The 22607-nt window shown below is 44.3% G+C and overlaps 1 protein-coding gene across 1 annotated transcript; it reads right to left on the bottom strand.

Annotated features, from left to right (window-relative positions):
• Positions 1-15208: 15208 nt before the first annotated feature.
• LOC115107924 (syntaxin-binding protein 6-like) lies at positions 15209-21953 on the bottom strand. Its single transcript, XM_029631698.2, has 7 exons — positions 21807-21953; positions 21107-21294; positions 19730-19860; positions 19257-19623; positions 18837-18935; positions 17976-18148; positions 15209-17616 (listed from the first exon to the last, which is right to left on the bottom strand). Exons 2-7 carry the CDS (start codon positions 21258-21260, stop codon positions 17593-17595), a joined length of 948 nt encoding a protein of 315 aa, XP_029487558.1. The 5' UTR covers positions 21261-21294; positions 21807-21953; the 3' UTR covers positions 15209-17592.
• Between the last annotated feature and the right edge of the window lie 654 nt (positions 21954-22607).

The raw sequence follows: 22607 nt of genomic DNA, 5'->3' as shown, positions 1-22607 counted from the left end.
GTGAGTGAACATGAATAAATATGAGTGAATGTGTGTGTGAATGTGAGTGAATGTGTGTGAAGATAAGCCTGGTCACAAACTTAAACCCTGCAGAGGCTTGAAAATGAAATGATTCTTTATTGGACTAACTTAATTAGACTGTATTGTTTTGTACTGCAATGATCTGCATGATTTGCTTCCTTGCCAAAGAAACATTGGAACATTGTCCCTTCCTCATATGTGAATAATAAAGATATATTCAATGTATTATTTTCTAAGCAATCAGAAGAGGGTTTTCAGTTGAGATGCTCGTGCAGAGCAGCTTTTCTCTGCTTTCTGCCAGGACCTGAGTCTGGCTAGGAGCTGGTTGGCTGGAGGGGGTCCTGTCCAGTGACTTATTACCCAGTCACTTGAGGTAGGATTTATGGGTGATTTATGGGTGATTTCCAGGGCCCCCTCCAGGGCCCCCTCCTGATGAGGCCTGATGAGAATGTTCAGTCAATAAGATAATAGCGAGCGGAACAGCGAGAAGGGTCTGGATTTATTAACGCACCGTAACTCCTGTCAAGACGTAGTGTAACATCAGGGCGCTCAAGAGTCATGAACTGGCTCGTTCCTTATGACGCTGCACAGTAACATAAGTGTTACCACAGCAACAAAAGAAAATAGATGAAATTCCCTGTTCTCACACATCACCCTCCAAAAAAATGTACAAGAAGAAAATGAACTCAACATCCCTGAAGTGTGAAAGAGTAGAGCATGAGGTATATACTTGACATATGACCATGCCATAATGATGTCATAATGTCGATGCCACAGTGTTGATGTCATAGTGCTTAAAAAACAACCAATAAAACAGATGAAAGGAATACAAGTATGAAGAATCCACACAGCACATATTTAAACATGTTCCTGAAAACCACATACAGTAAACCAGTGTTATATTCCAACACCATAAAAGGTACTGATGAAATTCCCCTCCCTAGCATTTCCGAATCCCTCTCTTAGCTGCCTGTCACACAAGACAAACAGGCATTGATGTGTGGATGTGGAGCTGTGGCCCACAGCCACAGCTCTACAGGGGAAGGGGGGACCAAGCGGCTGATGAAATCGTCCCAGTCTGCGGAGGGATCTGTCAGGGTTATGTGGCGTGCGGAGTGGCTAGCCCTGTGGTGGCCCGTCGAAGGAGGAGGAAGAGGGGGAGGAGTGCTGGATCAAATGTTAAATTGACGGAGGCAGGGAAGAAGGGAGGGAGGGAGGGAGGGGAAGATTATTGCCCCGGCCAGCCGGTGATCAAACCCAGCTGATGAGTCTCAGTGGAGGCAGGGTGCGGCCGGCTCAGCGACCCACTCAGCCCCTGTCCCCTGCTCTGTCGAATGGCCGTTGGGACGTCAGCGTGTCCCTGCTTGATGGCACCCATGGGAGAAGGGTATCAAGGGCCCTGGATTGCCATAGGGCTGGTGGTGTATTTTAGTCGGCCTCTCTATCAAAGGCCACTAGGGACCTTAGAGGAAAGAGATTTCTTCATCATTATACTGTAAGTCGTATGTTCTGACAGGAGTCAGGTGTTAGAATAAAATGTGACCGGTCCGGGTTTGAGGCCAGGTATTCTGCACACCACAATACTGTGTTAGCCCACGGAGCTAAAGCCTAAGCATTCGCTTTGGGAGCGAACGCAAGTCTTCAGGTCTCAGGCAAGGTTACTCATGATGCGAGTGTGGTTCCGAACCTTCTTTGCTGCACTAAGGCAAACTGTTTTACGTAGAGGAACTACACAGCACATACGCAAACACGTTGCGTTAGTGCTAACAACGCACCACCACAGTGATAACATTCGCTGATGGCTCTTAAAATGGTTTCCTGTCACAGTTACAATTGGTTATTGCAAGGTTTCACGGGATACCACTCAAAGTTGGGCGAACGACAAGGCACAAAACCCAAACTCTCGTCATAAAATGAAGCGTGTGACGAGTGTACTGTTTTCTTTTATGGTTTGGCTCCAGGAAAACTTTGTTGGAGCAGCATTGTCCTCTCCTCGGTGCTGGACCAGTCACACGGTGTGACATGTTCTCTGGTCATTCTGCTGACACAGGAGTTTGGAGGTCAGTCGGCGTGACAAGCCATCCATCGCCGTCACACCGTGACAATATCCGCTGTGACATCCCACGGTGCATTCTGCTGACACCTGGAAGTGCACGCGGTGCACTGCATTACCCAGGATGCATAGGAGGAGGGGGGGGGGGGGGGGACTTTGGGTAGTGGGAGAACTGTACATTTTAGGTGCAGTGCATTATGGTTATTGTGCAGAGCTTTTGGACCATTGCCATTTTGTTTTCTGACTTTGCACTGAGGTTGTGGGGATTCTCAAAGCGGTTTCCTGGACTCATGGTGGTCTTCCGCAACAGAGGAAGAAAAGTCTGGTCTGTCATCTAATGGTTATCTTTACAGTGGATAGTAGACATCTAAGGTAGGCCTTCAAATGCCCCTCCTCCCTACCCCATCTCTCTCCTCTCCCTCCGACCCCCCTCTCTCTTTTACCTACCCGCAATCCCTATCTCCCTCTCCCCCCCAACCCTCCCTCTCTCTCGCTCTTCCTCGCTGGGATGGAAGAAGCCGTAGAGAGGACAGCATGGCGAGTCTTCTTCTCCCAGCTGCACTGGCAGCACAATAGATGTAGAGGATGTCGGAGCCAAGCACATGCCTGCAGGCAGCAGCCCACACCAGCCAACACAGAGCGTGCACGAATAGAGAGTTTCACACACCCACTTTGAGCCGTTGCAGACGGCGCAGCACAATAAAAGGGCTTGAACGACCCAGTCAGATGAGTCATTACAAGATGTTGTCAAGTGGAGCATCTTAGTGGTAAAAACACACAAGCGTGCGGGCACGCACACATACACCTTGTGCGCGTATGGGCGCACAACCACACACAAGGCATCATCACGTTTAATAAGGGCTTGGTCTTCTGCTGCCATTTCCACATCACATGGGCGTTCAGAGTGAAATAAATAGCCAGGAAAGGAAAAAGGCAGGAAAAAGAATATAACTGAATCTCTCCACACCACTCCACCCCCTTTTAGAATGTTATATCCCCATTTCCTGCTTTCTTTCTCCTGCAAGACCATTAGATGTATTTGAGGTTGAGTGCATTATTCTGGCTGCCTGGCCTCTTTAATCATGCTAGGGCTGTGCAGCATGTTTGGATTCTAGGATTATTTGCAGCTGCTTCCTCCTGCCATTGTTTTGCAGGTGAAGTAGGCCAGCGGTTTGGGACACACTAGCTGCAGTAACATTGCTGTTCGAGGACAGAGTGAGCCGACGCAGGTTCCAACCTATAGTTTGTCCCTGGTTAGCACCGCTGCCTCAAGAAAATAGAGAGAGAGAGAGAGAGAGAGAGAGACGTTGAACAACAATGCTGAGCTGTGTCAGTAGAGATTACGGTTACTGGTTACGCTGTCTCTCCTTACCTCACCCTCTCCCCATCTTTCCTTCGACCTTTCCCTGTCTCTTTCCCTTTCTCTGTCTCCATCTCAGTTTCCTCTGTGCCTTTCCACTGACTCTTTCTCTCTCTCTCTCTCTCTCTCTCCCTTTCCCCCTGCCTCTGTCTGTCCCTCTCACCAACAGGGTTTGAGAGTTTTGATTAATGCCTCTCCTCAGATTCCTCTCTTAAAGCTGGTGTTATGGATGGGAGTTTACTGTTAGGGGGAGTTCGGTGTTATTTCCCCACAGAGTTGGCCCAGGATAGCGAGCTGCTGGCCTAAAATCACAGAGCTAAGCACAGCTCCCTATATTGTTCTATGCTTGAGAAAAGTGTGTGTGCGCGTGCGTGTGCGTGTGCGTGTGCTCGCTCAGCAGCTCCATGTGTGGCAGAGCTATTTCAGGGAGCTACCAGCAGCTCGGCAAAATCAACGCTGTGATGCTGCGAAGACAAAGATAGGGTTCTACGCCACACTGCACCTGAAAGTGTACACAAAATAAAGCAGAGGACATCCGAAACACCATGATGTCAGAGGCTCTGTTCCAGCGTGCAAGCAAGCAAACTAGCATGATGCATACTAAGGATAAAGCAATATATTGGGCATGCATTTTAATTCTGCTGTGGTAGGAATGATGGTGAGGGATAATATGAAGGTCCCACACTACTATGGACATTGGAATGTTGCCCGTCTTAAAAATACCTCATTTAGTTATCATGCCTGAGTGTTCCCTGTGCTTTATTGCTGTGAGGTGAGGGTTTACACTGTAAAATAAAATAAAAATAAATGCAATACTGTGAATATAATTTCACATGGAATCAAATGTGTACTGTAGGGGAGAGGGTTAAATTGAGCCAAAGGGGTAGTTGAGCCACCCCTTGTTTCCAGGAAACGTATCATTTGACCAAATATTTAGGAAGAGGCCGTCATTTCATGGAGTCTTGTGAAGGAAGAAACCACCAAAAAGTTTTCCAAGAAAACATATTTCACAAAATCAAATAAATGTATTGTGTTATATAGGTTTCATGATTCTTGTATCTAAACCAAAGTAGATCGTTTTAAGATTATTTTACGCAGCAGTTCTATAAGCTACAATATGAGGTCCTAAACTTAGCATCAAAGTGCATCCTTGTAGCTGTGTGGGTTAATATAGTCAAAATGTTTGCCTTGGGGTAAGTTGAGCCTATGGCCATGGGGTAAGTGGAGCCTATGGCCATGGGGTAAGTGGAGCCAATAGCCGTTGGGTAAGTTGAGCCTATGGCCATGGGGTAAGTGGAGCCTATGGCCATGGGGTAAGTGGAGCCTATGGCCATGGGGTAAGTGGAGCCTATGGCCATGGGGTAAGTGGAGCCTATGGCCATGGGGTAAGTTGAGCCTATGGCCATGGGGTAAGTGGAGCCTATGGCCATGGGGTAAGTTGAGCCTATGGCCATGGGGTAAGTGGAGCCTATGGCCATGGGGTAAGTTGAGCCTATGGCCATGGGGTAAGTGGAGCCTATGGCCATGGGGTAAGTGGAGCCTATGGCCATGGGGTAAGTGGAGCCTATGGCCATGGGGTAAGTGGAGCCTATGGCCATGGGGTAAGTGGAGCCTATGGCCATGGGGTAAGTGGAGCCTATGGCCATGGGGTAAGTGGAGCCTATGGCCATGGGGTAAGTGGAGCCAATAGCCGTTGGGTAAGTTGAGCCAACGGCCACCACACCCCATACAAATGACAATTACATTTAGTCAATTTTATGCATAATATGCATCTTTTTGCTGTGTGCCGTGCATTTCTATTGTTACAGAGCAGACATCATCATGCCCCGTGTGAAACAAAACAGGGGGTGGAGCCCACCTAGAGGTCCCTGAGAGAGCAGCCACGGTGAAGGGAGGAAGTCCATTTGAGCAGCAGCAAGGGATGAACAAATAGACTGAATGACACTGAAGAGGAACACGGACAAACAAACAGAAAAGGAAAAAGGACCTGTGTTACAGAGAGGCTGTGATAGAGTAGAGGAGGAACACAAGGTCTTATCTGATGACATGGAGTCTGAGCTTGCTAAACATGTCAAGAATCTCTCGGACCAGTTTCCTGGGCATTAGTAGCCTCAAATGCAGAGGAATTGCCAATGATTTGGCACATCGAAACGACATCCCTGTCACAGACAACCGGTCAAGAAATGGAAGGATAAGTGATATAGAACAGAGATGTCTATATTTTTACGGAGGCATACGTTTAAGATATACTGTACGATATAGCACACCTCCATTCCACAAATGAGACTTTGACCTACCAGCAGCATCACCCACCATCACCATCACCCATTTACCCCGTGGTGGCTCAACTTACCCTGTCCCTATGATCTATTTACCCCATACCCGGGGTAAGTTGAGCCAAGAGACCAGTTTCTTTGAACAAGCTATCTTTTCAAAATTGTTATGTTTACATGAATTCAGATTACATCCAGGGAAACACAACATCCTGAAATCTATGTAGATATCTTTGTTAGAAAGAATACTATATTTCCCTTGATGTAGTGATGCTAAATGTTTTTTTTTTTTAAATGCCCCCCCCCCCCCCACACACCGAACACCCCACCTTTAAACCTAAAGCGTATAATGGTGATTATCTGGACCATGGCCATCCCATAGAATTAGGAATTAAAATGATTTGTTAGGATCTCTATGGCCCATCCCCTATCCCGTCTCTGGCTGTGCGGGTTCAGTAGAGGAGCTTCAATCCTTCCCCTCCTATTCCCATCCCATACGGTGTCAACGCTCCACGTACAACACAACATCTGTGGGCACCGACAGAAACAAACTGCACATCCCACGTGTGTATCGCCTTACCGACGAGGGCGCAGTATTGCACGGGCGACAGATCTGCATGCAATTCAGTGAAATGTAAGCTGTGTTGATGTGAGCACATTGTAGCCTGTTTTCATCATTCTGGCGGTAACATTTCTGATCCCGCAGGTGGCGCATTAAACTGATAGACAATGTCCCCATCTGCCCAACGCCAGCTTTGGTACTACAGGCTGATTGATACCTGATCTCCTATACAGCTTCCTCATTCCCCAACGCAAGGCTATAATGTTGGACATGGACCAAGACAGTCAAAGACTCTCTGAGGGGTCTAGCTCTCTATAGTATCAGAATACACTCTGATACTATCGAATCATAGTGCACACACAATTGCCCTTATTATCAATGGATAATCTCTATGGAAAATTGTTTTTTTAGTCCAGGACTAGGCTTAACCTGTGTCCAGGAAACTGCCCCTACGATGATTATTGCTCATCACAGTTCACATCGTCAACACTTGGCTATGGTTGACCATTCACCAGACTATCATGATGAAGGGACGTGAGAGATAGAAAGCGAGAGAGAAAGCGAGAGAGAGACCAGTAAATTGGGAAAATTATGACCACTAGCCAATACAAATCCTCCAGGGGTTTGATCAGATCAGAAACAGATCAGTTCTAGCCACAGTTCTACAAAGGAGCAGACACGGGATCCTTTCTTCCACTCAAATAACCTATGTCTGATTCCCACTATAGGGCCAAATCGAATCAAGCTGGGTTGTACCGGAACGGTAGTTGCTGGAACGGTTTGGGTGGACCCTATTGTGTGAAAGCCTCTACACTATCTACAGCAGAGGCTACTCTACCATATGTGTTGACCAGAACCTCAGATTTGCCTTACAAAATCCCTCCATACAGTGGTTCTGCCAGCTATATTACATATGTGGAATCACCACTAAGACTGTATCCTCATAAAGACATTACTAAGCCACTCTGGTTATTGTCATCTACGGTCACCTGGTTGATGGCCATTCCAAACAGATGTGAGTCATGGGACAAGAGGTCAGTGCCTATAATCACTTGGGCTGAGTCCCGAATGGCATCCGACTCCCTATGTAGAGAATAGGGTGACATTTGGGGTACAATCTTGGTCTACACAACAGCAGTCAACAGAGTGCTGTGGGCGTGGGTGGGTTGTCTGTAGTAGGCTATATAACAGATAACATGGCATGAGATTTAGAGTAATGACTACTGGATTATGACGGTTATAAATAGACTAGGAGGAAGCACAATACATGAATACATTCATGCTGTATAACAACAAAATGTTCTATTTACAGCTGAATGCATAGAGGCGGGGAAAAAAACATTCACTATCTCACAAATACATTTTTAAAAAGGTACAATCACACTTAAACATACAGTACACGGAAATTTCTCTCTAACACACACACACACACGGAGGACATGTAAGGTCAAAGCCATTATGCACAGAACAGAAAGGTCAACTGGTGCGTTCTTGCTTAGTTATTATTAGTCCATGTATTAATTTGGGTAGAATAGGTCGGACAGAGGTATTTCACCTCAGAGCATCTCTGTCTCCAGCCGGATTTATCCTCCGTAATCTAAACCCCTAACTGACCTCCAGTCCTCCAATAACAGGGCACATAACCAGGAAATGATTCAAATATCCAATAACGCTGACCGATGGATCCAAGAGAGAGCGAGACGGAGCTTGGTGCCACTGTGTCAAATACAGGACTGCATTTGATGTTTCTTTGGGTCATGGAAGCACTGTGCACGTGTACAAATGTAAGGACCTGTATTGGCATGTTGAAAGTACACATAGTACTGGCCAACGTGTGGATTAATCATGAATCAGCCAATCAGATTACATTTTTAAACCCACACAGTGGCTATGGTCCAGGCTGGGCAGTCAAAGCAGGGAGGGGTGGAGAGTGGTGGTACTGGTGGTGGGTACTGATGGTGACTGGACCATGAAGCCCCATTGCGATGCATGTGATTCGGACACAGACAGAGGAGTTAACCCTATCACTGCGTGGGGGGGGCAAGGCAGGGGAGAGAGCCAGATGCTGGTCCCTATGGCCCCTACTCACCAGGAATGGCAAGCTCTACCGGGATTCTCTCTGGCACTCCCCCAGGGGCCAACATAGATCACATATCCACAGGATCTCCATTTAAACTGCATTGCAATTAAAAATGTGTCAGCTAGCTATGGGCATCTGGCTTTGATAGGAGGCAAAGGGGTGTTGAGGGATTTGTCGTTTCAGGGTGTGATATGCAACACGCTGCATATCAATGAGTGTGCGGTGAGCCTTGATGCTTGCACCTTCAAAGCTTTCTCGACCCCCATCTCTCTCCTTCTCTCTATCTCTCTCTCTCTCTCTCTCTCTCTCTCTGAAGTAAAAATGCTCCTCTGCTTGCAGCCAGTGGGGTGGCTCAGGTTTTTCTTTGGTGCAGCGTTGGAGTGGTGAAAAGTCGATCATGAAAACACCAGCTTAAATTCTGTGATGTTACCAAACATCTGCTCAAAGCGGAGCGCCAAGCCTGACCCACGCCTGCCCAGCTTCAGTGTTGGGGGAAATTAGAGAGCTGGATTGTGTTCATTGCGGCGCACCGTAGCAAAATGTTTTGCAATGGAAAACAAAAACGAGCATTTCCTATTGGACCAGTTCAGGTTGTCCCGCCCTGTTTCAGTAAAAAAAAAATCCCCATTTGGTGCCTAATGAATACGACCTGGCTTGGTTGATGGAACTAGATTCAAGCTGTATTTGGTTTGTAGATCCCCTGTTAGTCGCTTCCATAGCCAGGACTGTGGCTTTTTATAGCATTGGGTGACAGAGAGGTCACGGAAAACTGTGTAGATAGATTGAATGAAAGTCACTCTATCGAAAGGCTTTGAGGTGGTTTTTAGTTATTAGAGCAGTCCATATTCTCTCAAGGACCCGGGTCCTGCCCATGACTCTCACACACACATGCAAACACAAACAGATACGCGCACGCACACACAAGGTCACGCACGCACGTACACATACATACAGACATACTACTGCTTTGCAAATCCATGGCTCGTAGATTAAGGATGTTCTCTTTAAAGCGGCTTAACACTTGATATCATTGACCTGAGCTGTCCTGGTGCCTGACACCTGGACACAAAGGAGACAGGCTGGGATGTTTTTACCTAGAGAGAGGAGGAAGGACAGACTGGCTCAGGTACTAGAAGGAACTATGGAAACTGGAGAGAGAAAGACAGAAAGAGAGAAAGAGAGAAAGATGGAGAGAGAAACAGAGGGAGAGAGAGAGCGAGAGACGAAAAGGAGACAGAGAAAGAGAGAGGGGGATAGAGAAAGGTTGCGCGAGATGGAGAGAGAAATGTCGAGAGAGACGGAGAGAGAAAGGTTGGGAGGAAAGGATAGAGAGCGGTGTAAAAAGGAGAACAGGAGAGATGAGTAACCCAGACAGTGACCTCTCTGGGAGTGCAGGCTGCCAGGGCTCAGAGGGAGGGCCGGGGGAGGAGGCTGAAGGTGACCAGAGGTGCGGTTGCCTGGCTGGATGGGAAATGGAGAAGGCCATATGGCCCCACTGTGAGAGGCCTGTAGCAGCCAGGGCTGCTGCTGCAGGATAAAACACACCCACACTACCGTAGCACAGCACCGCCGCATTCTCTTAAAGTCACATATCCATTACAGGAGGTGGACCAACCGTATGGTTTTTAGCTTACTGTAGTCTGTATGACCCACTACGCGTCCTCTGTGACGGTATTGGGAGATGTCACCCCATTCATCACCTCATGGTGTGATCAATGTGATGATCACAGGCACAATGTGTACAGAAATGTGTTCTAATGGATAGATTCAAGCAATCCTGGCTACTTAGCTTCTTTGTTTTCACATACAGAATGTTTTTTAAACGACAAACCTGATTTGAATCTCAGAATTGTAGTTCGAGGACAGCCCTTGTTAATTCTCAACAGTTTCAAATAAATGTGCTTCCAAGGACAATTCTATAACAACAATTGTCAGTACCAATCAAACCCCTTTCCCACCAATCCTATGATTGTCAGACAAGGTAAACCTTCAGAGGACAGGTCACCTGTTTCATCAAGACTTATCAACAACCTGCTAATCCCTAACACGGGCATGACCCCTCCATGTCGTCAGCTATATCACCTGTGTCCTCAGCGTAACCATGTCCATGTCAACACGGCTGTTTAGGTAATCATACATTTGATGAGGCATGATATAATATGAATAGCAATAACACATGCCATTTAGCAGACGCTTTTATCCAAAGCGACTTACAGTCATGCGTGCATATATTTTGCAGGCGGGTGGTCCGGTCCCAGGAATCAAACCCACTAACCTGGCATTGCAAGCACCATGCCCTGGAACTGAGCCACAGAGGACCTTGTTTGGGATGTTACATGACGGTGCATATAGTCAGTTGTGAGGAACGACAGACACAGATGGATAAACACACAGCTACACGCACACACACACACCTGTCCCACTTTGCTGTGTGCTCCCTGTGTGTGTGGCCCAGCAGCTGTCCATAATCCCGTCCCCAGACGACAGTGCCCCTAGGACAAGACCCTGGACTTGTGTTCTCTTCACAACAAATTGGATCCCCACTCCCCCCACCTCCCACCCAGCTCCTCTAATCTCACTTTCTAGGTTAAGTTTTTCTGCTTTAATGTCACAAAGGATAACATCAGAAATCTTTGCAGTAAATCTGAGAAAAGTCTAACTGTTAAACTATTGGATTTCGTGACGCAGAGATTATCTACACAGCATTTTGTCTACAGATTTAAACCTGTAAACCATGGCATCATTGGAAATCAAAAAATGCGTGGAGCCCAAAATCAGATTGAGGGCATTGATGTATGTGAGAGATTAAGAGTTGATTACCTATTTCAACCAACACAGAGAGAGTGACTTCTTCAAATGTTGTCTAGCCAGACGGCCTTCATAGAAAGCAGGTGGATGGACCATCTCAGCCAAAAGAGATTATAAGGATTCAACTTCAATTCTCTGGTGCTGGGATTAAGTCTCCAGTAACGAAAATGCTCTGCTATTAAGATTATTACTGTAGGTATATTTGGCTTCAGGAGACAATTGAGTTGACGTTCTTCTGCTCGGAAGGGACAAGTCCAGGGCGAGTTTCGCAAACTACCTATGGAGGTGGTGTAGGAGATGTGACAAATGTGTGGCTTTACACTACAGTAATATGTGGAACTGAGGGTGTATCATTTCATTTGACTTTGAACGTTTTGTAGTGTAAACAGCGTTAAAACATCTCTCGACTACACCTTCACCACTGCACCATGGCAACTGCACCGCCCGCAAGGGGTTAGTGCGGTCAGCCCAGCGCATCACCGGGAGCACACTGCCTGCCCTTCAGGACATCTACAGCATCCGGTGTCACAGGAAGGCCAAGAAGATCATCAAGGACCTCAGCCACCCGAGCCACGGCCTGTTCACCCCACTATCATCCAGAAGGCGAGGTCAGTACAGGTGCATCAAAGTTGGGACCGAGAGAGTGAAAAACAGCTTTTATCTCAAGGCCATCAGACTGTTAAAGTAGCCATCGCTAGCCAGCCTCCACCCAGCACGCTGCGCTGAGCTTAGTCACTGTCACTAGCCGGTTACTCATCCCTGCACTGTAGCGGCTTCTGCCCTATGTACATATTCATGGAACATTGGTCACTTTAATAATGTTCACATTTTGTTTTACCCACTTCATATGTATATACTGTATTATAGCCAAGGCCATCCAATTCAACTATTGCTGTACATATCCTATTCTTTCCACATATTCTTCAGATATACAATGCATTCGGAAAGTATTCAGACCCCTTAACTTTTTCCACATTTTGATACGTTACAGCCTTATTCTAAAATGGATTAGATTGTTTTGTTTTATCTTCCTCATCAATCTACACACAATACCCTATAATGACAAAGCAAAAACAGTTTTGGGAAGTTTTTGCAAATGTATAAAAATACAAATAAATGAAATATCCCATTTACATAATGTATACAGACCATTCACTCAGTACTTTGTTGAAGCACCTTTGGCAGCGATTACAGCCTCAAATCTTCTTGGGTATGATGCTACAAGCTTGGCACACCTGTATTTGGGGAGTTTCTCACATTCTTCTCTGCAGTTCCTCTCAAGCTTTGTCAAGTTGGATGGGGAGCGTCGCTGCAGAGCTATTTCCAGATCTCTCCAGAGATGTTTGATAGGGTTCAAGTCCATGTTCAGGCTGGGCCACTCAAGGATATTCAGAGCAGAGACTTGTCCCAAAGCCACACCTGTGTTGTCTTGGCTATGTGCTTCGGGTCATTGTCCTGTTGGAAGGTGAACCGTCGCCCCCGTCTGAGGTCCTGAGCGCTCCGCTCCGGAGCAGGTTTTCATCAAGGATCTCTGTACTTTGCTCCGTTCATCTTTCCCTAGATCTTGACTAGCCTCCCAGTCCCTGCCGCTGAAAAACATCCCCACAACATGATGCTCAATCTTGGTTTCATCAGACCAAATAATCTTGTTTCTCATGTTCAGAGTCTTTTAACTCCAAGCGGGCTGTCATGTGCATTTTACTGAGGAGTGCCTTCCGTCTGGTCACTCTACCATGAAGGCCTGATTGGTGGAATCCTGCAGAGATGGTTGACCTTCTGGAAGGTTCTCCCTGCTCCACAGAGGAACCGTCGGGTTCTTGGTTACATCCCTGACCAAGGCCCTTCTCCCTCGATTCTTCAGTTTGGCTGAGTCTTGGTGGTTCAACAATTATTTCATTTAAGAATGATGGAGGCCACTGTGTTCTTGGGGACCTTCACTGCTGCAGAAATGATTTGGTACTCTTCTCCAAATCTGTGCCTCGACACAATCCTCTCTCTGAGCTCTATGGACAATTCCTTTGACCTTATGGCTTGGTTTTTGCTCTGCCACACACTGCCAACTATGGGACCATATATAGACAGGTGTGTGCCTTTCCAAATCATGTCCAATCAATTGAATTAAACAGTTGGACTCCAATCAAGTTGTAGAAACACCTCAAGGGTGATCAATGGAAACAGGATACACCTGAGCTCAATTTTCGAGTCTCATAGCTAAGGGTCTGAATACTTATGTAAATAAAGTATTTCTGTTTTTACATTTTTATACATTTGCAAACATTTCTAAAAACATTTTTATGCATTTGTCATAGAATCCACATTATTATTTAATCAATTTTAGAATAAGGCTGTAACGTAACAAAATGTGGAAAACGTTGAAGGGTCTGAATACACTATATATTCTATCCACATGCTGTCCATAATGTCTGACATTATATACTGTACATATATACATATACAAAATCCGGACTCTGCTCATCCTAATATTTATATATTTATTAATTCCATTTACTTTTAGATTTGTGTATTGTGTATTGTTATATATTACTGCACTGTTGGAGTTAGAAACACAAGCATTTCACTATACCCGCAATAACATCTGCTATACATGTGTATGCGACCAATACAATGAGAATTTCCACAGTAGTGCCACCCTGTGGTACACTGGATAAGGACATCCGGTTCTGACTAACAATAAATTATTAAAATAATACATGAATTACTGTAGCAGTTAAATAGTGATGACAATATCGCCAAAAGCTATTCAAAACTTAAATGCTCTCCCAGGTCAGCTTTATTCAGCATCAAAAAGAAGAAAACGGACTGAAACAGGGAGGGACTACCAAAACGTATTCGATTAGAGCTGCTTATTTTGGTTTTCCATTGAAAAACATTTTTGCCACAGCTTACCCAAATGTACACAACCCCTGTGTGCCTGGCCAATAGTCGTGACTCATGACACAGCGGTCGGAGTCAGAGTTAAGCCACACTTAAGTCAGACTTAAACTGAGGGTCAGTGCCATGTTAACATCCAAGGAGGAAAAGACAAGTAGGATCAATATGGGATTGATGCAACGTCACTGTGGCTCCAAGGCCACAAAAGTCATGGCCGGTCCTTCTTGCTGATACATCTACTTTAGGCATCAGGAAATATATATTTTGTCGATACGACACACTTGACAATTCCTGTTGTGACCATGAATGTTAAACATATTAGCCACAATGTAATACTGATGTGAATATCAGAATTGATCTAATGGTCCTAAATGAGTAAATCATAAAATACATCTATGGTACAAAAGCGGGAGCTAAGTAGTTCATTTAAATGTAAATTCAGTAGCACACCACATACAATGAATGAAATCATTTTCAATTTATATCCCAGTCATCTCAGAGTGTCTGTTTAGGTGACTCAAAAGCAACGTTGTCATGTATATAAAAGCCCTTAAAATAAAAAAAATCCCTCATGCATTACATTTGTTGCATCATAACAGTTGCATCAACGTTAAGTACTGTATTCTCCAGAAAGACCAGAAATGAGTTTCCTCAGAGCCATAGATGCACACCAAGCAACCTGGATATACAATATATGAAAATACAGATATTGCATAAGCTACATTTTCCAAATTTTTTGAGAATAGTTTATTGGTTTGGAGAGTGGTTTGACAGAGTTATGACCGGATTGAACATGTGGGCAGTAAAGCTTATGATCCCAAAACAATGATCCCAGTTCTTTTAAGCTTAATTTCCTTCTACTGAACAATCACTGGTGACTGAGAAATGACAGATCTAAAATATTCCTAACAAACAAGCCTGACCATAGGCTATCGCCTACATTCTCAGTATGAACAGTCAAATGTGTTGCATTGTCGACGCAAGAATAAAGTACACGTTCAAAGAATAACCTTAAGTAACGACATCATTTGTGATGGGCGGTGGATCGGATTTGACTGCGGTTTGAGCACCCTCTACTGTTGGGAAATAGGGCAAACCAAAGTACCTGTACCTCTGTCCAGGGACACACGAGACACTATCACAATGAAAACAGAGAACATCAGATGGGTTTCATTTATTGGCTCAAAAAAGGAGTGTTAAGGTCATTGCTCTTCTTCTCATTAAAGACAGTACAAGAAATCTCATTTACACGTAAAACAGTACTTGAAGCTCTGTAGTATAAGGCAATGTTAAATACTCTGCATTTCTAGGAACAATAAAACATGTGAGTACAGGGTTTAACTCCACCATCAGGCTATACAAAGGTAGTAAGGCACTCTTCTTGGACAATTCATTCAGATTCTAACCCACATTTTGCCACAGCAGTAACAGAAAACATGCAGTTACGACAAGCGGCCTCTTTGGATTCCACTCCTGACAGTTAGCCGACAGAATAAGCGTCATTCTAATAGGAGTACTCTGAAGACAGAGGTAAGACGACCCTCTAAAGGAGGGACATACTGCCCCAGCTGCTAAAGCATATCAATTAAAAGAAAACTCTACCCCAAAAACAGTCTTTCGGTGTTTGTTTCATTGGTCCATTGTTAACGGTCTCAAAATGTTTTGCTTGTCAGCAATCAAGTTCAAGATATGCAATTTTCAAAATATATCAAACGGCGATGATTTCGTCATCCTGTTGCTGCATCATATGACACAAAAAGCCTCATTCAGGGATGATTTCTGTGTTTTGAAAGTTCGATATCTAGAAAACTTGATTGCTGACAAGCAAAAACATTGAAACCATGTCAATGGACTAATGAAAAAAATACCAAAAGATAAGAGTTTAAAGGAAAACTCCATCCCAAAACTGTCTGTAGTGTGCAGAATAAAAATATTATCACTGGGCATCAAAACAGCATTTAGCTAGACCTTCAACAACTACACCTTCATCCTAACGAACCCTCATCACTAACCAACTGAACCATCCCATCTCTACCAGTCTCCTCATCACTAGCCAACTCCACGGTATCTATAGTGTTAATCAGAAACTTTATCACACCAACGTCGTCCCCGGGATCAATTTGCTACCGCATTGAGCCGGCTGGGTGGACGTGATTACCATCACACTAAATACCTTCCCTATGACCTCACCTAGAAGAGACCTGGTCTACATACATGAACCCACCATTCCAACTGCTACACTCAAATCTTTTCACATGGAACCAGCATACATGTAGATATTTAATATGATATGGCACAAGAGACAAAAACAGATGACATACGTGACAAGACAGTGACAATTCAGGGGATCAATTAATCAAACACGATTAGACAAAGACAAGAGCAAGGATCAAATAGGAACATATTAACTAGAATTTGGAACAGTGATTGGTGACTATTCAATGGTTTTGATTACAAGCAGGAAAAGGGCACTGGAGGAATTGAGCATGAAAAAAAATGAAAGCAAATGAGTGCATATTCCACTTTAGAAAGAGCAAAGAAATCAAGACCATTACAAAATCATGCAAAGAAAAAAAAAAAAAAAAAAAGATTTCACCAGGTGTTCCTTGTTCCCCTGCTCTGACAACCATGAAGGCAATAACCTTAAAAGCTACACTTATGCATACAATGCCAGTCAAACATTCAATGAAAATGCCATTTGTAAAAAAAAAAAAAATAATAAAAAAAAAATGGTTGTGTCACATACTTCGTAAACAGGTGTAGACTAACAGTGAAATGCTTCCTTACGGGCCCTTCCCAACAACGCAGAGATAAAAAAAAGGAAAATAATAACACCAGGAATTCATTTGCAATCCGAGTTGCATCGGTTCATGCCAATATTCACAGGCTGCTCTTTGTGTGCCTATTCAGTCATAAAACGATCAATAATTTATGCAATGAGCAAAAAAAAAAAAAAAAGGAAATACATTCATTGTGGAGACACGTAGGTCCTCAACTTCACTTGTCAGCTGTTCACTGTGTGAATTCGTGAATCTATATTAAGATATCTAAAACCGCAAAACACAAAAGTTCATCAATACAATCTAAAAATCCTTGTTATCAGAGAAGACGCTACCGAAGCAGGGAAGACATGTACACTCAAACAGTGGGAGCATTGTGACACTACATTGCCATCCAGTATACAAACTATCTATCCCATGAAAGGACACCATCATGTAATCCACAGAGGTGAAAGGTTATTCTTTAATCCTGGGGGGGTCCATAACTGGGCCGTCCTCCCCACCTGTAAACATTTTAAAGTCCTTCTGACACAAGTGACAGTTGCTTGTCCACAGTCTAAGTCCTAATAGCAAGCGCAATAACCCAGTACTACACAGGACTCTTCACAGAGGAATTGCAGTGTGACCACTTGGTTTCAACTCAGTCCAACATTAGTCCATTAGTTTCAATTCAGTCAAAGATTAGTAAAAATGTTATTACATAGAACTAACAAGTAAATTAGGGCCAAAGACTCCAGGAGCGGTTCCACAGGAAGATATGCCTCTAGTTTGAATACTTCAGAGCCAGCTAGAGGAGAAAGAAAATCATAATTTACACATTCTAGATAATTTCCTATTAAATAAAACACAAAAAACATTTGTTTTCACTTCGATGGGCCACTTGGGAGGGCATTCTAGGGGCCTGATTTTTTTGTTGGTTGATGAGGTTGACTGTAGCTCTGCTGGCTTTCTCAGTGGGTAAACGTTCTGAACAAAGTCAACGTACACCGCAGGATAGCCATAGTGTGGAATGATGCACACTTCATAATAAAAGTGGGACCAAAGTGGACCAAACTCAGGGGGTGGAGTCAAACTTTTACCCACATGCTGAATCTGTGTGTGTGTTAGCATGTGTGTCTATACTATTTACATTCAACAATGTCACACCTTGTGAGCAGTGTCTGCAAACTGCTGGGCTTTGTGCATTAGGTCTACCGTCTTGTCCTCGGCCCGGCCCAGTCTCTCCCCACGCTCCTGCAGGGCCTGGTTGGCCCTCTGGACTACACTACCCATACTGCCCCCTGGAGGGCGCTGCCCACTGGGTCCTGCTCTAGGACCTGCTGCACAACACACAGGGACAGAGAATAGTGCATCAGATAGGATACTCAGAAGACTGCTATAACAAATCCTGTTCAGTGATAATTAACAATTATAAAACAGCCTAGGCATGAGTTCAGTATATTCATGGGTGAAAGTGTCAGAGAAGGAGTGCTGATCCAGGATCTGTTCATATAATAATATTCATTATGATCCAAAAGGCACTCCTACACTGAGACGCTTTGTGGATACAAGCCCTGGACTGGTCAGCTTAGGACAAAGACAGCAACATTTGCTGTCGCTCTGTGTCTCTAGGCCCTGCTACCGCCTGGCACCTCTCCCAGTGCTACACATGACAACCCCCCTGTCAGCGGGTTCAATGGGGAGCCGCGTTCCTTCTCAGTCTCCCTGCCCCGGAGACTCAAGGCCAGCCTTTGTTTTTTAGCAGGAGGTTTGGACACAAAGTCCACCACTCATCTAGGCACAACCTCATAGAAGAGCCATTCTCTACTGCAGTGGAGAGGTGTAACAGAAGACAATAGACCAAACCCATCCATCTCCTGAGAGAGGATTAGGAATCCATGAGAATAGAACAGACACAGCCACAGGCCTACTAAGGTCATCACCACATGCCTTTTGTCATCTCTGCAAAGATTGTGTTGCTACTCAGTGAGTATTAGGGGTTATTTGGGATTTTTTTGACTCACTTACCTCCAGCCTGAGAACGGCTTTGGTTTGAAACCATCACCTTCTTCATGCGATTGAAAAAGACCTTGCAACGGTACAGGACCAGATTCATTTTGCAGGCATCTGTTAGAATGACAATGACACAAATAGTGGAATCTGATAATAGCTGTATTATAACCATGACCAAAATAGGCAAATAGAAACTACAGAATCAAACATGATATTGGGAGTCCATGCCATATTATGAGATGATAAGACAAGCCACTCCTAGGGTTGACCCAGTGGTCCCAGAACAATTCACACTCACATATGACCCAAATTCACTCCCTAACCCTTCCACTAGCACTTTGATTTGAAAACATGGAAGGGTTAGGACCAAGGAGAAGGAAGTGAATTGGGACCGACTGTTGATAGACTGGGCTTAGCCTTCAAACACTCCCTTACCTCCTGTGAGTTTGGACTGACAGTTGACAAACTCAGTATGATGGGGCCTGGGACCCACGGTGCTCTTCCGTCTAGCCTGGGCCACTGGTCCTCCTATCTGGCCCACTTGGGCCCCTGGGCTACCATGGCCCCCTTGGGCCCCTGGGCTACCATGGCCCCCTTGGGCCCCTGGGCTACCCTGGCCCCCTTGACCTCTTTGCCCCTTCTGCTGGTCCCCGGCTGGGCTACCAGGGACCCCCTCCTTGCCTTCCCAATAGGTCTGACAGGCATGGTACATGATCTGGATGAAGATGCACTTCTCTGGCGCTGAGCTGGCCACCCATTGGTCAAAGGCGTTGTCGAACACCAGGTCAAACTCTGGGCAGTCCTGAGGGAGACACACAGGAGGGATACAGTATAGGTCACAGGACAGTAGGGGGAATAGTAGTCTAAACATTCCAGCCAATAGGCATGTATACTAGTGGTGATGTCACCTTGTTGGGGTTGATGCCGTTGACCTGGCGAAGCTGCTCCACGGCCCACTGTGACCTTCTGGTGAAGGGGGCGGAGCCTCCAAACTGCTTGACTTTGGTGATGAGGAGCTGAGCTGGCCTCTTATTGGTCACTGGGGAATTGAGAGGAGTCAAGGGTTTACAAATATGCCAATACTGAAAGGTAAGCAAGCACATGTCATAACACCCACAATAGAGGATGTAAATGTACTCCCTACTAGAATCAAGATTAAAAGACACTTGATAAAAGACTGGCTATCCAGTAATGGATATGTGTTTCATTGTGAACAAATTAACCCAACACAGAAGGCATTAGCGATCAGTCGCCATGACAGATCAACAAACAGACCACCAATGCTTATTCTTCTTCAGTAGTTTCTCTTGTTCACACGATATGAGGGTTTTGTAATGGGGGGGGGGGGGGGGGGAATGGCAGTGCCAGCTGAGGACACCCAGCCAGCCATCACCCAGCCATCAGTGGTATTTGGGTAGGGCCAGTGAATGATCATGGCTCTGGGTGACTTCATCACAGTAACAATAGCGACAGATGACACTGAACACAGCTAAATATATGTGAATGACCCTTCCTGCTCAATTTTAGGATCCATGTCCTCTGACAGTGTCAGATGCAAAGATCTTAGATTACCAGCAGCACAATGTCGTTCTTGCAACACGATGAATAACTCTGCATCCTTCTGTTCAGACAATGCCACTATGAGAAAGTTAAAAACGCAGATTTTCAATAACCTACTGAACAAGCGAGTTGTGCATAGCAGGACTACAGAGTAGCAACAGGACAGTGAACTGTAAAAGTCACACTGATCTATCAACCGGTCATCTCAGTATACCCGGGCCCGTATTCACGTCGAGTCTCAACGTAGGACTGCTCGTCTGGATCAGGCCTCTCCCCTCTTATTCATTATGATTTAAAGCTGCAATATGTAACTTTTTGGGCTACCTGACCAAATGCACATAGACAGGTGAGTTATAGATCTGTCATTCTTATTGAAAGCCAGTCTAAAAAGCTGTAGATCTGTTCTATGTGCGTCATTTCTATGCTTCATGTTCTTAAGTTTCGTTTTTGAGAGACTTTTACTTTCAGTTTTGTTAACCAGTTTCAAAACAGCAGAAAATACTATATTTTTGGCAATGGAAAATATATTACACAGCAGTTTAACTGGTAGTGATTCTCTACACTTGCTTGTTGTTAAATAAACATATTTATATGACCATTTCTGCATAGTGCATCCTTAAAAGGCTAAACTCATCCTAGATCACCACCTACCCTGAGACAACAACAAAAAATGCTGAATGCAGATGTAGTCACGTTGTTGTATGCATAAAAAACATAGGTGTTACCTGACAAACAGATGTATGTAATGTATTCTCCCTTGCCTCCAGTGGGCAGAAAGGGGACCCTTTTCCTTCTTCTCCTCTTCACCTCCACAGCCACTAGCATCCTCTCATCCCGGGGAGCAAACACCGCCCTGTTGATAGCTGACTGGATATTCATGGTGGGACTGGGTGGAGGATATTTGATGAGTGATCTATGAAGATAGACAGTGAGACTGGTGATTAGATTCGTTTTGTAGTCACATGCACAGGGTCACAGATGTAATTGCAGTGTACAGTGAAATGCTTATGCCCCCAAGCTCCAACAGTGCAGGTCAAAGAGAACTGAATGAGACAATAATTCAAATACATATTACACATTTACAAGTGTAGCAATGATAAAAGGGGGGGGGATGTCAATAGGGAGAGTAAGTGAGAAGTGAATGAAACATTGATATATACATATTAATGAATGTAATCTTGATTTCCTGTGTGCCATATATAGACCATCATTAAACATAAAAGGACCCTTAGAGGGTTATTTCTAACTAGTGAAGTGGTGAACGTTACACCTCTAAAAGTGGCAGATCATTTAAATCAGTTGCGGATCTATTTTACTTGACCGGAGTGAATTAAATTAATCGTCGCAAAATGATTTGCAATAAAAATACTCCATGGTGGCCTTCAGAACAATTTGCAAGAGAGCAGAAATAATCGTTTACAATACCTGTTTTGTTGTTTTACCCCTAACTCCTTCGAGACGCAGAAACAGGGAAGCTGCAGTAATGCTCACCAAACTATTCCAACGCCTTATAGCGGTGTTGTTTTGTCACATAACAACAGCATGCCTTGCGGAGAAGGCGAATCTGTCTGGGACGCCATCCCATTTGAGCAAGTTAGAAGTCACGTGGGAAATTGTCCTGTTGAGTTGAATCTCATTACAATACATTTTAATAAATATAAATATTAATCTTGGTTTAACATAATTATCTTTATTATTTTTAGGTTGCAAATATCTGGAACATATTGATTTAAAAAAATGTTTGTACTCTTTCAGTACTGTAAAAACTTCCCTGGACATGAAACTACTTTAAAAAACGTAGATATTGGGATTGATCCACGAAATGAGAGCCTTTTGCATCCCTTTAATATTTTAAGTAGAAATTGTGCATATTTGATTTTAAAAGCCTGTTATATTACATTGAGTGACCACATGGAAAATTCAATAAATCCGATTATTTTTATATGAATAAAATAAGTGACAAAATGTCCCTCTGTGATTCCTCCAAAATGTCTCAGAAGTTTTCAGCATCATTACAAAGCTCTAGTTATTTTGTTGTTTTGACAAAGTAATTTCTGAAGATCATTATGTATTTCATGTGATTAGTGATTAATTTTAAGGTAAAAATAAAATAAAAAATCAACTGTCCCTCATTTTAAGGACAACCCTGTCATGTGACCTGAACTCTCGTTTTAACATGGTGAAACTACTCCTTAAAAAAAAAAGATCTGAAGACACATTGAACAT

This window comes from Oncorhynchus nerka, linkage group LG24 (assembly GCF_034236695.1).
Source record: "Oncorhynchus nerka isolate Pitt River linkage group LG24, Oner_Uvic_2.0, whole genome shotgun sequence".
Classification (NCBI taxonomy): Eukaryota; Metazoa; Chordata; class Actinopteri; order Salmoniformes; family Salmonidae; genus Oncorhynchus; species Oncorhynchus nerka.
The sequence above is the reverse complement of the archived record's forward strand: the minus strand, read 5'-3'. Positions and strand labels throughout refer to the sequence as shown.

Excerpts from the sequence above, each read along its gene's own strand:
- LOC115107924 (XM_029631698.2), bottom strand. The coding sequence starts at position 21,260 with ATGAATATCCAGTCAGCTATCAACAGGGCGGTGTTTGCTCCCCGGGAT. Across the intron at positions 19,861-21,106 it reads TACATACATCTGTTTGTCAG|TGACCAATAAGAGGCCAGCT; the intron begins GTAACACCTATG and ends TCAATTCCCCAG. Across the intron at positions 19,624-19,729 it reads ACGGCATCAACCCCAACAAG|GACTGCCCAGAGTTTGACCT; the intron begins GTGACATCACCA and ends TGTCTCCCTCAG.